The sequence below is a fragment of the Otolemur garnettii genome, unplaced genomic scaffold (assembly GCF_000181295.1).
Source record: "Otolemur garnettii isolate 467f Iridium unplaced genomic scaffold, OtoGar3 scaffold00018, whole genome shotgun sequence".
In the NCBI taxonomy this organism is placed as follows: Eukaryota; Metazoa; Chordata; class Mammalia; order Primates; family Galagidae; genus Otolemur; species Otolemur garnettii.
Genome location: NW_003852413.1, coordinates 24,177,795 through 24,190,171, shown reverse-complemented (window position 1 = coordinate 24,190,171; position 12,377 = coordinate 24,177,795). Strand labels below are relative to the sequence as shown.

The 12,377-nt window shown below is 42.2% G+C and overlaps 1 protein-coding gene and 2 pseudogenes across 1 annotated transcript in view; 1 reads left to right on the top strand and 2 right to left on the bottom strand.

Annotated features, from left to right (window-relative positions):
* Positions 1 to 12,377, bottom strand: part of IKZF3 (IKAROS family zinc finger 3) — a 70,734-nt gene that overhangs the window by 21,825 nt on the left and 36,532 nt on the right. The window contains exons 3-6 of the mRNA XM_023511132.1: positions 11,832 to 12,092; positions 10,487 to 10,654; positions 9,335 to 9,383; positions 2,643 to 2,650 (exon numbers count right to left, since the gene is read on the bottom strand). Of these exons, the coding sequence (XP_023366900.1) occupies positions 2,643 to 2,650; positions 9,335 to 9,383; positions 10,487 to 10,654; positions 11,832 to 12,084 (478 nt within the window). The 5' untranslated portion in view covers positions 12,085 to 12,092. The remainder of the gene's footprint in view (positions 1 to 2,642; positions 2,651 to 9,334; positions 9,384 to 10,486; positions 10,655 to 11,831; positions 12,093 to 12,377) is intronic.
* LOC105886640 lies at positions 3,536 to 4,970 on the bottom strand (annotated as a pseudogene).
* LOC100952701 lies at positions 3,860 to 4,548 on the top strand (annotated as a pseudogene).

The following is a 12,377-nucleotide window of genomic DNA, read 5'->3' as shown; positions in this document are numbered from 1 at the left end:
ACCACAACGCCTGGCCATTTTTTGGTTGCAGCCATCATTGTTGTTTGGCGGGCCCGGGCTGGGGATTTGAACCCGCCACCTTAGGTGTATGTGGCAGGTGCCTTAGCCGCTTGAGCCACAGGCGCCAAGCCTAGTTAACTGTTTCCATGATGCAATTTCTAGCTCAGAGTCCCTGGCAATTGAACTATATAAAAAATTATGTTGTATTTTGGTTTTGTTTCAAAATCTTTCATTAGATCTTGAAGTGTTCAATGGAACTTAAGTGTTCAGTGGTGTTCCTTTCTCTTCTATGGGGTGGTCAGGCAGTAGTAGCTAATGGAGAGTGGAACAAAGAGCTGTTATTGTGCAATAAAAATTGTCTAATAAGAGATTGCTATCAAAAACAGAGGTAGGTGCTAACACAAATTACATAAAACTGTTGATTTTGCTGAGTGAGTAAAATGAATACTACCTGTGGGATAGTACTGATCTTTAAAAAGTACAGGTTGGGGCTCGGCGCCTGTGGCTCAAGTGGCTAAGGCACCAGCCACATACACCTGAGCTGGCGGGTTCGAATCCAGCCTGGGCCCGCCAAACAACATTGATGGTTGCAACCAAAAAATAGCCAGGCGTTTTGGCGGGTACCTGTAGTCCCAGCTACTTGGGAGGCAGAGGTGGGAGACTCACTTGAGCCCAGGAGTTGGAGGTTGCTGTGAGCTGTGATGCCACGGCACTCCACCCAGGGCGACAGCTTGAGGCTCTGTCTCAAATAAAAGTACAGGTTGGGAAAATATATATATATATATTTTTTTGTGAGACAGAGTCTTATTTTGTCACCCTCGGTAGACTACTGGGGCATCACAGCTCACAGCAACCTCCAGCTCTTGGGCTTAGGCCATTCTCTTGCCTCAGCTTCTCAAGTAGCTGGGACTACAGGTGCCTGCCACAATGCCAGGCTATTTTTTTGTTGCAGTTTGGCCAGGGCTGGGTTTGAACCCACCACCCTCCGTATATGGGGCTGGCGCCCTACCCACTGGACAAAAGAAATTTTTAGCATTTTCTTTGGTCTGCCACGTTAGTGAAAATATTAAGTTTGTTTTCAAACCCTCATGTTTGTATTAGCTTCACTGAGACAATGAGATTGAAGACGAAGGGTTTTGACTTCTAAATCCATAAATGATTACTTTAAAATTTTATGATTGCTAGAATTCATGGTAAGACAAAATTATGTCCTGCTACAAGTATTCATAATTTGTGTGAAATGAGACTAAATGAATCTCTATGCCAGTTGTTAGTCCCCTTCTGGAACAAGGATCAATCCTTCTTTTCTTTTTTTTGAGACAGAGCCTCAAGCTGTCCCCCTGGGTAGAGTGCAGTGGCATCATGGCTCACAGCAACTTCCAACTCCTGGGCTCAAGTGAGTCTTCCACTCTTGTAATCCTAGCACTTTGGGAGGCCAAGGCAAGAGGCCAGGAGGATTGCTTGAGGTTAGCAGTTTGAGACCAGCTTGGGCAAAATAGAGAGACCTTGTCTCTCAATAAATTTTTTAAAATTTAGCTGACCATGGTGGTGAGTACCTGTAGTCCTGGCTACTTGGGAGGCTGAGCCAGGAGGATCACTTGAGCCCAGGAGCTTGAGATTGCAGTGAGTTATGATTATACCACTGCACTTTAGCCCAAGTGACAGACCCTGTCTTTAAAAAAAAAATAGAGGCTTAATTTTTACTCCTCTTTACAGTTTTAATACACAGTCTGGCACATAGAGAACTCAACAAATGCTATCTGAATAAAAGGAAATGACTGGCAAGGCTGAAAGCCCTGTTGCTCAACTCCTGTCTTCCTTTGCAGGCTGGTCTTCACTCCAAGACCTCTTCAACTGTCTGCAAGGCCCTCACACTACGATGCACTTCAATTTACAAGACTGCACTTGACACTGAGTGCTGCCTCTACATATGTAATGCAGGGTTGTTTCTGTAAACATGAGGGATGACGGAACATGATCCATCAGGCTTGGAATGAAATGCTATTCCACACTAGCCTCCCAATTTTAAAAAAGAAACACAAATGGAACTCATATAGGGAGCAGTAGCAATAATTAAAAGATTGGCTTGTGTCAAATTGAAAAATTTTTCACATTTTAGATCTCAGGAAAAGTCATGGGCGCCATTGAAGTATAAAGGATAGTATATTGATGGACATGCAGTATTTATATTTGATTAAGCTGTGACTTTACACATTTTGTAAACTGAAACCACTATTACAACATATGTTTCTTTTAAAAGTCAAATCTTGCTGACTTAGTTAACCTTTTTTATTTTTTTTTGCTGAGACCTAAAGTTTCAAGAATCTGTCAAACTACCCTATGAAATGCAAATTAACTCAGCCTCTATATTTCAGCCTTTCCTGAATCATCTAATACCACTGAAGATAACTCAAATACTACTTCTGATACTTTTCCTAATTCGAAATTCTGGAAAAAATTGTGGGAATGGGAAATAAGGTGGTGACCTTACTTCAAAATTAATAATTTTGGGGTTTTTTTTGAGACAAGGTCTTGCTCTGTTACCCAGGTTGGAGTGCAGTGACAGGATCATAACTCACTGCAACCTCGAACTCCTGGACTCAGGAAAATCCTCCTACCTCAGCCTCCCAAGTAGCTGGGACTACAGAGGCTCGCTACTATACCTGGCTAATTCTTACATTTTTGCAGAGATGAATTCTCACTATGCTGTCCAGGTTGATCTCGAACTCCTGGCCACAAGCAGTCCTCCCACCTTGGAATTACAGGTCTGTGCCACCACGCCCAGCCCCCCCAGATCAGATAACTCCCCCCCTTATTTCCAGGAGTGTGTCTCTATTTAACATGTGTGTAACTATATTTCTTTTGCTAACCAGAAAATATATAATCTTCAAGGAATATAGCACTCAAGCCCAAAAGTGAAAAAACAGTATCTACTAGCTGATGAATGAATAAATAGATTGTAGTAAGTCCATACAATGGAATATTATCCAGCCACAAAAGGAAAGGAGGTACTGATACCTGGGTCAACTGGATGAGCCTCAGAAACATCATGCTCAGTGAAGGAGCTGGACACAAAAGGCCACATATTGTGATTCCATCTGGACATGGACGTGTAATGTCCAGAATAGGCAAATCCACAGAGACAGTAAGTATTAATAGATTAGTGGGTGCCAGGGGCTGGAGGGAAGGTTAAGAGGGAGAGACTGCTAAGAGTACAACATGGCTTCTGGGGTGGTGAGAATGTTCTGGAATTAGATAGTGCTGATGGTTATACAACTTTGTGATTGCACTAAAAATGACTGAACTGTGCACTTTATTTTTTTCTGCCTTGTTAGTGGTATATTTTAATCAATGTGGTCCATAAAGAAATCGTGATGGGTTTAATTTAATAGGTGAAGTACAATATGGTAACTACTACTGTACTGTTGAATGCCGGTGGAAGGAAAATGATTTTTAAAATATAACTGAGATGAGACGAGACAGTTATAAACAGGGAAATACTAGACATCGGTGAAGGAATAAACAAGATGAAATTTCACTGGTGGCCATTCATTATTTTGCTTTTAGGAACCCAAAAGAAACTGTCTTCTTTGAGTTTTAAATGTTCGGGTAGATCTAGTCGTTTCGTAGCTTCTTCAGTGTCAGCTTGAATTGCTGAAACAAGGGACTGTAAAGAATTAAAGTTCTTGGGGCTCTAACACAAAACCTAGGCGTAAAGGGCAGGCACCATGTTGCATTCCTCTTTGGACCCGCAGCATCTTGCAGTGTTGGCATGCAGTAGGCACTCAAGCAATATGTGTTGAATGGACGGTGCCTGTGACAAGCAGCCGGACCTTATTCTTTCCTGACCCTTGCTCCTATGACGCACCTCCTGCTGATTGCCACTGTCACCCCTTCAGAGCAGAACTTCTCTAGGGGACTCAAGGGAAACAGCTATGGCCAAGGACATCCCCGGTGAAGTAGGGCTGCATTTTGGTGAGCTAAACCAGCTTCAGGTATTGGACCCAGAGGTTACCCAGCAGACCATAGAGCTCAAGGAAGAGTACAAGGGCTTTGTGGACAATATTGGCCGGTTTCAGAAAATAGTCAGTGGTTGAATTGAGCTTGCTGACCAACTTGCAAAAGCAGCAGAAAACGAGAAGATGAAGGCCATCGGTGCTGGGAACCTGCTCAAATCTACAGCCAAGCAGAGAGAAGCCCGACAACGGCCACTTCAAGCACTAATAGCAGAAAAGAAGGCACAGCTAGACAGGCATCAGGTTGAATATAAAGTAGAAGCAGAACAAAATGAATTTATTGACCAATTTATTTTTCAGAAATGAACTGAAAATTTCACTTTTATAGTAGGAAGGCAAAAAAGGCTCAAACCAAAAACCTCTGTACTATTCCAGCGACTTGACTAACAATCTAAGTACGTCAGTGGGTGAGGAACGCAGCCTTCTGAAGGCAGCACCGCCAGGCGGGGGGCTCACTGTAAGCGTCAGTGCACAGCTGCCACCTGTGGCCACATAGTAGGGTCTTACTTCTTGCATTATTAGTCTGAACTAAGCAGTCTGTAAGCTTTGATCCTTTTCTGGTAGATTAATAAAGCTTTGGAAGAAAAAGCAATAAACTATTTTCCAAATGAAAAAAAAAAGAATTAAAGTTCTTTTCTGGTCTGAGGTAGCCAGTGATGGCCACAGTGAGAATTTCCCCCATAGAAGTCCTCTTTGAAGATATGCAAGCCCTGAGCTTCCTACAGCCATGGGTTTTTCCATTTTCTTATAGTAGGGTTCTAGCCTATGCTTACCACCAACTTCAGGACATCTTCACTTCCAACACCGGCCCAACCATAATAAATGCCAGCCAATGGATCAGCTGGGAGATTAGCTACTACTTGCTCAGGAAGGTTAGCTGTGGGGATGCTGCTTGGAGCCCTGTTCGAAGCTCCGCACCACTTGGCCCAGGCAGAAGTACAGGAGATGCCTCATGACGCTGTCAATCCCAGCTGCGGTTGAGGTGGTGCTGGGACCCTCAGGCCAGCTGGTAGACCCCTGTGTGAGCTCTGCCAGCTGGCAGGTGCACCGGGGGCAGAGAGGTGCCGATGACATGACATGGTGGGTCCCTCACGCTGCTGACTCAACCAAGGGAAGCTACCCAGGGAGTCTGAACTGTGCACTTTTAAAATTTTTTTTTGGTACAGTGCTGTAGTGTCACAGCTCATAGCAATCTCAAATTCTTGGGCTTAAGCGATTCTCCTGCCTCAGCCTACTGAGTAGCTGGGACTACAGGCCCCTGCCACAACACTGGCTATTTTGTTATTGTTGTTGTTGTTGCAGTTGTCATTATTTTTTAGCAGGCCCAGGCTGGGTTCCAATCCGCCAGCCCCAGTGTATATGGCCAGCGCCCTAACCACTGAGCTATGGGCACTGAGCCAGAACTGGGCACTTTTAAAAAGGTGAATTTTGTAGTTTGTGAATTACATCTTAAATTTTTTTAAATAAAAAATGTGGTTAATCACAAAAACTTAAGCCCTAGTGATTTTTCAGTAAGTCACTGAATTTTTTTTTTCATATACACTGTGGAATACCAGTCAGTCAACGAGTCTCAATTTCCTTACCTCTAAAAGAAAGAGGTAGGATCAGAGGCTCCCTTTCATCTCTCTAGATTTAAATAGGATTCTATTTGGAAAATAGTGGATTTTCATAACCTGGGAGTTTCTCACAGTAAGCTTGGCATATGTCGGAAATGTGGAATTGCCGAGTAGAGATGCCGGTGCTCTGTCACTGGGTAAGTACTGCCTCACGTGAAGCGTGTTACTTTAAGAGGTTTTTATTTTTTATTTTTGTTCATTTATTCGGGGGAGATAGAGTCTCGTTTCACCCTGTCCCCCTGGGTAGAGTGCTGTGGTGTCATAGTTCACACCAACCTCAAACTCTTGGGCTCAAGTGATTCTTTTGCCCCAGCCTCTCGATTGGCTGGGACTACAGGCGCCTGCTACAAATATATATATATATATTTATTTATTGAGACAGAGTCTCACTTTGTCACCCTGTGGCATCATAGCTCACAGCAACCTTGAACTCTTGGGTTCAAGGATCCTCTGCCTCAGTTTTTTGTTTTTAGTAGAGGCTCATGAGCTTAAGTGATCCACCCACTTCAGTCTCCCAGTCGTGAGCTTCGGTGCCTGGCCATTGATTTTTAAAAAATTTTTTAAGAGATAGAGTCTCACTATGCTACCCAGGCTGGACTCAAATTGCTGGGCTCAAGGGATATTCCAGCCTCAGCCTCCCAAGTAGCTGAGAATACAGGTGCTCACCACCAGGTCCAGCCTGTTTGCATTTTTAAGGGAGTAAAGTATTTCTCTTTAGAAATAAGGAGGAAAGCCAGGCTCGGTGGCTCATGCCTGTAATTCTAGTACTCTAGGAGGCTGAGACCAGTGGATCACTCAGTAGTTCCAGACCAGAATGAACAAGAGAGACCTCCTACTAAAACTAGTTGGGTGTTGTGGCAGGCACCTGTAGTCCCAGCTACTTAGGAGGCTGAGACAAGAGGATTGGTTTAGCCCAGGAGTTTGGGGGTGCTGAGAGCTATGACACCACCATACTCTACCCAGGGTGACAGAGTGAGACTCTGCCTCCAAAAAAAAAAAAAAAAAGAAAGAAAGAAAGAAAGAAAGAGGAAATCCAACTCCTTGATAAAACCAAAGATACCATCAGGATAAAAAGCAGAAGCAGTGCAAACTAAAAGAATTCAGTTGGCCAGCTCCTAACACCGTTACTTGGACTTTATCTGAAACACAAATTTCCTCTCATTCAAGATGGGAACTGTTTCAATGCTCACTTCTCCATAAGGACATTTGCACTAGACTGTCTATTGCAGCTCAATTTACAATTGCTAAAATGTGGAAACAACCTAAATGCCCACCAACCCAGGAATGGATCAACAAGCTGTGGTATATGTAGACCATGGAATACTATTCAGCCATTAAAGGAGACGGAGACTTTATATCTTTTGTATTAACCTGGATAGAGGTGGAACACATTCTTCTTAGTAAAGCATCACAAAAATGGAGAAGCAAGAATCCAATATACTCAATTCTAATATGAAGGCAGTAGATGACCTAATACATGGTGGGGGGTAGAGGACTGAGAGAGTGTGGGGTTTCACTTAGAGTAAAAAGCCAAAGTCTTTAGGAAGGCTTATAAGACCTGATAAGACTGATTTCTCATTTCCTCTCTGGCTTCATATCCCATTACTCACTCTGTTTCATCTGCACCAGAGTATTGATAGGTCTTCAATTGATGCCCCAGGGCCTTTGCATTGCTGTTCCCTAGTTATCTGCGGGGCTTACTCTCTTCATCCTATTAAGTCTATTGAAATATTACCTCCCTGAAGCCTTCCCTAACTCACCCTCACCCCTCAGTACCTCCTTCATTTTTCTCAATAGCACTTACAACCTTCTAACAGCTAAGTTGTTTGTTTACTTTGTTTATAATCTGTCTGCCACGATGAAACTATGAACTCCCCAAGGGCAGGACTTTTTGTCTTGTTACTAACCTATTTGGCCTTCTAGGACAGCAGATGTTCACTAAATGTGCATGGAACGGGGGCGTTGCATGAACTCACCAGTGTCTCCCAGGTCAGTGCTTGAAAGAAATGTGCGGCATCGCTCCTTGTGCTCCTCAAGGGAACTTCTCTGCTTGTAACTCCTTCCGCAAAACTCACATTTGTAGGGTTTCTCAACTAGGGGGAGAGCACAAGGAACGCTCAGTAACCCTCAAGAGTTACGGGAGTTCCATACAGAGGGTGCGTGGGGGCTCTGGGACCACAGTTCATGCCAGTGTACTTGGATACTCTTAAATTTTATCTTGGTTTAAAATTTATTTAGCTGAAACAAGGCCAGGGTTTGTGATTAATGATTATGTCAGGGTATTCTTCAAAAGGATCACCTCCTGTCACAGATGAAAGGATTTGGATTTAATGATTTTACCATTGAGCGTAGTGTTCTGGCTCCAGGTCAAATCTTGTCTCTTCAGGAAAAAGAAAATAGGGCCCTTTACTCTTCCAGGAGAGTATATGGAATGAGAATAAAATAGGAAGAAACTCCTTATTTTGTGATATCTATTCGACTATAAGTCAGGAATGCTGGAGTTTGTGAAAGTTAGTTCTACTAGGGATTGATGGCCTTTTTGGCATATTGACATATTTGAATAAAGTTCGCTTGTCCTTACCAAGTGGCAGTAGCAAATAGGCTATGGTTTAAACAATACAAATTGAGCTAATGAAGGATGTTTTTGAATAACAGAAATAAGAATGAATTGTAGACATGACTTCCTCTAAATGTCTAAAATGAAGCAAAAGTTTCTTCAAAAGTTTACATACAATTCAGGACACCTTCATCCTCCCAACTCCCCAGATGCTTCATTGCTGAAAACATGTTAAGTTTATCTACTCTGTGCAAAGCTAGCCTTTTTTATTTTTTACTTTTTTTGAGACAGAGTCTCAAGCTGTCCTCCTGGGTAGAGTACCATGGTGTCACAGCTCACAGCAACCTCAAACTCTTGGGCTTAAGTGATTTTCTTGCCTCAGCCTCCCAAGTAGCTGGGACTACAAGCACCTGCCACAACACCCAGGTGATTTTTGGTTGTAGTTATCATTGTTGTTTGGCAGACCCCAGACTGGTTTTGAACCTGCCAGCTCCGGTGTATGTGGCTGGAACCCCAGCTGCTGAGCCACAGGTGCTGAGCCAAAGCTAGCCTTTTTATTTGTTAATAAAATATATTCAATAAATTTTTCAGAGTTTTAGGAACTGCAATTTTTATTTTCTAACTTCTCTTGAGGCTTTGGGATTTTAAGAGCTAAAAGGTCTTTACGAAATCCAAATTAAAATAAACGCAGGTTTGCTAGGGCTAAAAATGTTAAGTTTCTGCTAAGTTGGGGTCATTTAGAATCTGTCTAAAAATGCCTACTATTGTTTCTTACTTCAAAAAGGCAACAGAACTATTCTAATTTTTTGAAATAAAACCCATCCTTAATTCATTACTTTGAAAAATGAGCTCAAGTGGCTAAGGCACCAGGCACATACCCCAGAGCTGGCAGGTTCAAATCCAGCCCGGACCCGCCAAACAACAATGACAACTACAACCAAAAAATAATCTGGCATTGTGGTGGGCACCTGTGGTCCTAGCTACTTGGGAGGCTGAGGCAGGAGAATCGCAGGAGTTGGAGGTTGCTGTGAGCTGTGATACCACAGCACTCTCTACCCAGAGCCACAGCTTGAGGCTCTGTCTCAAAAAAAAAGAAAAGAAAAGAAAGAAAGAAAAAGAAAAATGAGCTGTAAAAGGAAAGAAACCCTTCCTCTGCTACTTCTGATTTCTCATGGTGGGTTTTGCTGGGGCTGACTTGTTTAATCCTAGTCTCTGAATTATAACCAGTTTCGAGTTTGGGGCTGGGGTTTAGTCAAAGCAGTAGATGTGGATTAACATAAAAACAAACTTTTTTTTTCAATTAAAATTTTGTCAGATAACATCAAGAACATGAGGTCCCAAATTTGAAGAAAAAAAAAAAAAGAAACCCTCAGTCTTATTTTTCTAGGAGGGAAATTCTAGATGTTGAAAAAAAGTATTATCTTTCTTGGTCAAAATAAGGAGTAAAAACATCAAAAGGCCCCATAGCTTTTTATGAATTCTGACTGCTGCTCATCTTTTAGAGGTTTAAAAATAAGTAGGCTGATCAAGACGACAGTTGGGGTTAAGAAAGTTAGCCCAGAGTGACCAAAAAGTAACCCACAAACAATGATTTGTACCTGGATTACAGTTTTTCATAATTTACCAACTGTGTATCATTTGCTTGTCCAGTCTTCTGAGTGGAAAGTGTGTGTGTGTGTGTGTGTGTATTAGGAATAATCTTTTAATAAAGTTTACCATCAAAAAATGGGCTGGGCATGGTGGTGCACACCTTTAATCTTAGCACTCTGGGAGGCCAAGGCAGGAGTGAGGCCCTATCTCTACCAAAAACAGAAAAAAATTCGTCTGGCATGGTATTGCATGCCTGTAGTCTAGCAACTCAAGAAGCTGAGGCAGGAGGATCCCCAGAGTTTGAGGTTGCTGTGAACTATGATGATGCCACTGTAGCGGGGTGACAATCTGAGACTGTATCTCACAAAAAAAAAAAGAAAGAAAGAAAAGAAAGAAAGAAAAGAAAAATATTGATGACTGTAATTTCTCACAAAAATTAAAACAAGTCTTTTTATCAGGCAGGTTCTTTCTGTCTGTTGTTCTCCAGGGAAGTAAGGATGGTGGGGCGATGATCATCTCCACTGAGGCAGACGGAGAGCAATTAATGCCTTAATGGAAGTGTAATTAGCCCTAGAGGTCTCTGCTGTTGTAACCCTTCAGAACAAGAATGACAGATTAAAACCTCCATATTTAACTCTTTCTAGTTTTCATACCGGGCCGTGGGGAATGCAGTTACTAGACATGGAATGCTCATTTCTCTCACTTACCAGAATGTGTTCTAAGATGCCCCGTGAGCGCATCTCTTCTCTGGCATGCATAGTTGCAGAGGTGACACTTAAAAGGTTTTTCCCCTGTGTGCAGTTTAATGTGGCGGAGGAGGTTACCTTTCTGAGTAAAAGATGCCCCACACTGATTACACTGGAATGGGCGTTCACCTTGAAAAAGGACAAAAAAGGAGATTTCTGAGCACCAGGCAAGTGGAGATGCACACGCACAGATTAGATGCCTCTGGCAAAAGCTCCTCTTTCAGATAGTTTCTGTTCAGAATGGGATCAGTCGGGAGTTGCATTGCAAGGCCAGCTTAAGACGTATGGAATCTTCCCGTATTAAAGAAAAAGCACTCACCTAGCAAAGCTATTTCAGGTATCGTCTTGTCTTGAATCAGAGCAAAGAAAGAAGAGTAGCTCTAGAAGTGCTTTCTAGCTATAAGTTTTTACATTACTAAATATTCTTTTTGAGTATAATCTTCCCTGGGAAAAAAGTCACAGACTAAATCCCTAAATTGAGGACCAGTCTTCTTTTAAAAGTCTCATCAGATGTCAGATGGAGTCTATTGGCTGAGAGGGGTTGGTGCATCTGCATGCATTCCTAGAGACTGGTTATTGTCTGAAGAGAGATTCTTTAAAACTGGCAATAAAAACAATATCCTTTCATCTACTAAATCTGAACCGAATATAGTAAGGAGATCTGCTTTTATTAAAAGTGTTATGCAAAAAAATACAGGAAAGGTGGCTAAGAAATGAATCACACACTTCAACTCCTACTTCTAAACCGGCAAAAAGTAGTTAGCTGACCTAGAACACTGTGCTCTCTGCATTCTTTTTTTATTCATAGCATTTGCAATGTTTGCCAAATGCACGGCAAAGCAGGAATAAAAAAAAAAAATCACTGAATAGATGACAATGCAGAGAGAAAGAGATGCATCAGAATTATAGCAAAAATCAACAGAAGTAATCACCAGTCCCAAATCCCACCATTTCATTTCTCACATGGCTGCATAAGGATAGTTTTTAGAAGAAGGAATAAAAAAAGCTGGGCACAGTGGCTCACATCTGTAATTATAGCACTCTGGGAGGCTGAGGTGGGAGGATGGCTTAAGGTCAGGAGTTTGAGACCAGCCTGAGCAAGAAGTGAGACTCTGTCTCTACTAAGAATAGAAAAATTAGCCAAGCGTGGTGGCACACACCTGTAGTCTCAGCTATTTGGGAGGCTGAGGCAGAAAGATTGCTGGAGCCCAGGAGTGAGAGGTTGCAGTGAGCTATGCACTCTACCCAGGGCAATAGTGTGAGATTCAGTCTCAAGAAAGAAAAGAAGAAAAAGGAGACTATTTACCAGTATGGCTCCGCTTATGGACCATTAAGACATTGAAGCTAATGCAGGATAATCCACACACATCGCAGTTCATCTTTCCACTGGTTGGCCTGCCACTATCATAGGAGACAGTATGTCTCTCCAACTTAACGTTTTCATATTCATTATACTCTCTTGAATAGCTGTAAGGAATTTCAGGCTCTTCTGCATTTCCCATGGACTCTGGCTTTAAAACATTCTCATCTCTTTCACTGTATTCATCTTTCACTTTCATTGAATCATCTGCAGGGAAGAAAATGCAAGAAATGAACACTGACTGTACTTGGAGCAATCAAAGCAGCTCAAAAAGCCGAGGTCCACAAGCGGCAATTAAATGCCCAAAGAAGCCGACATAACATTTACAAAGCAAGAAAACACAATTAGGACGATCGCACATGATTTGAAGTCAGAAGCACAGTCAGAGGAAAACACGTACTCACACACATGAAAATAGGTAACAGACTATCCAAAAAATTGGAGACAATAGGTTTTAGTGAAGACTGGTCAAAGTGACGGCAAAACAAACAT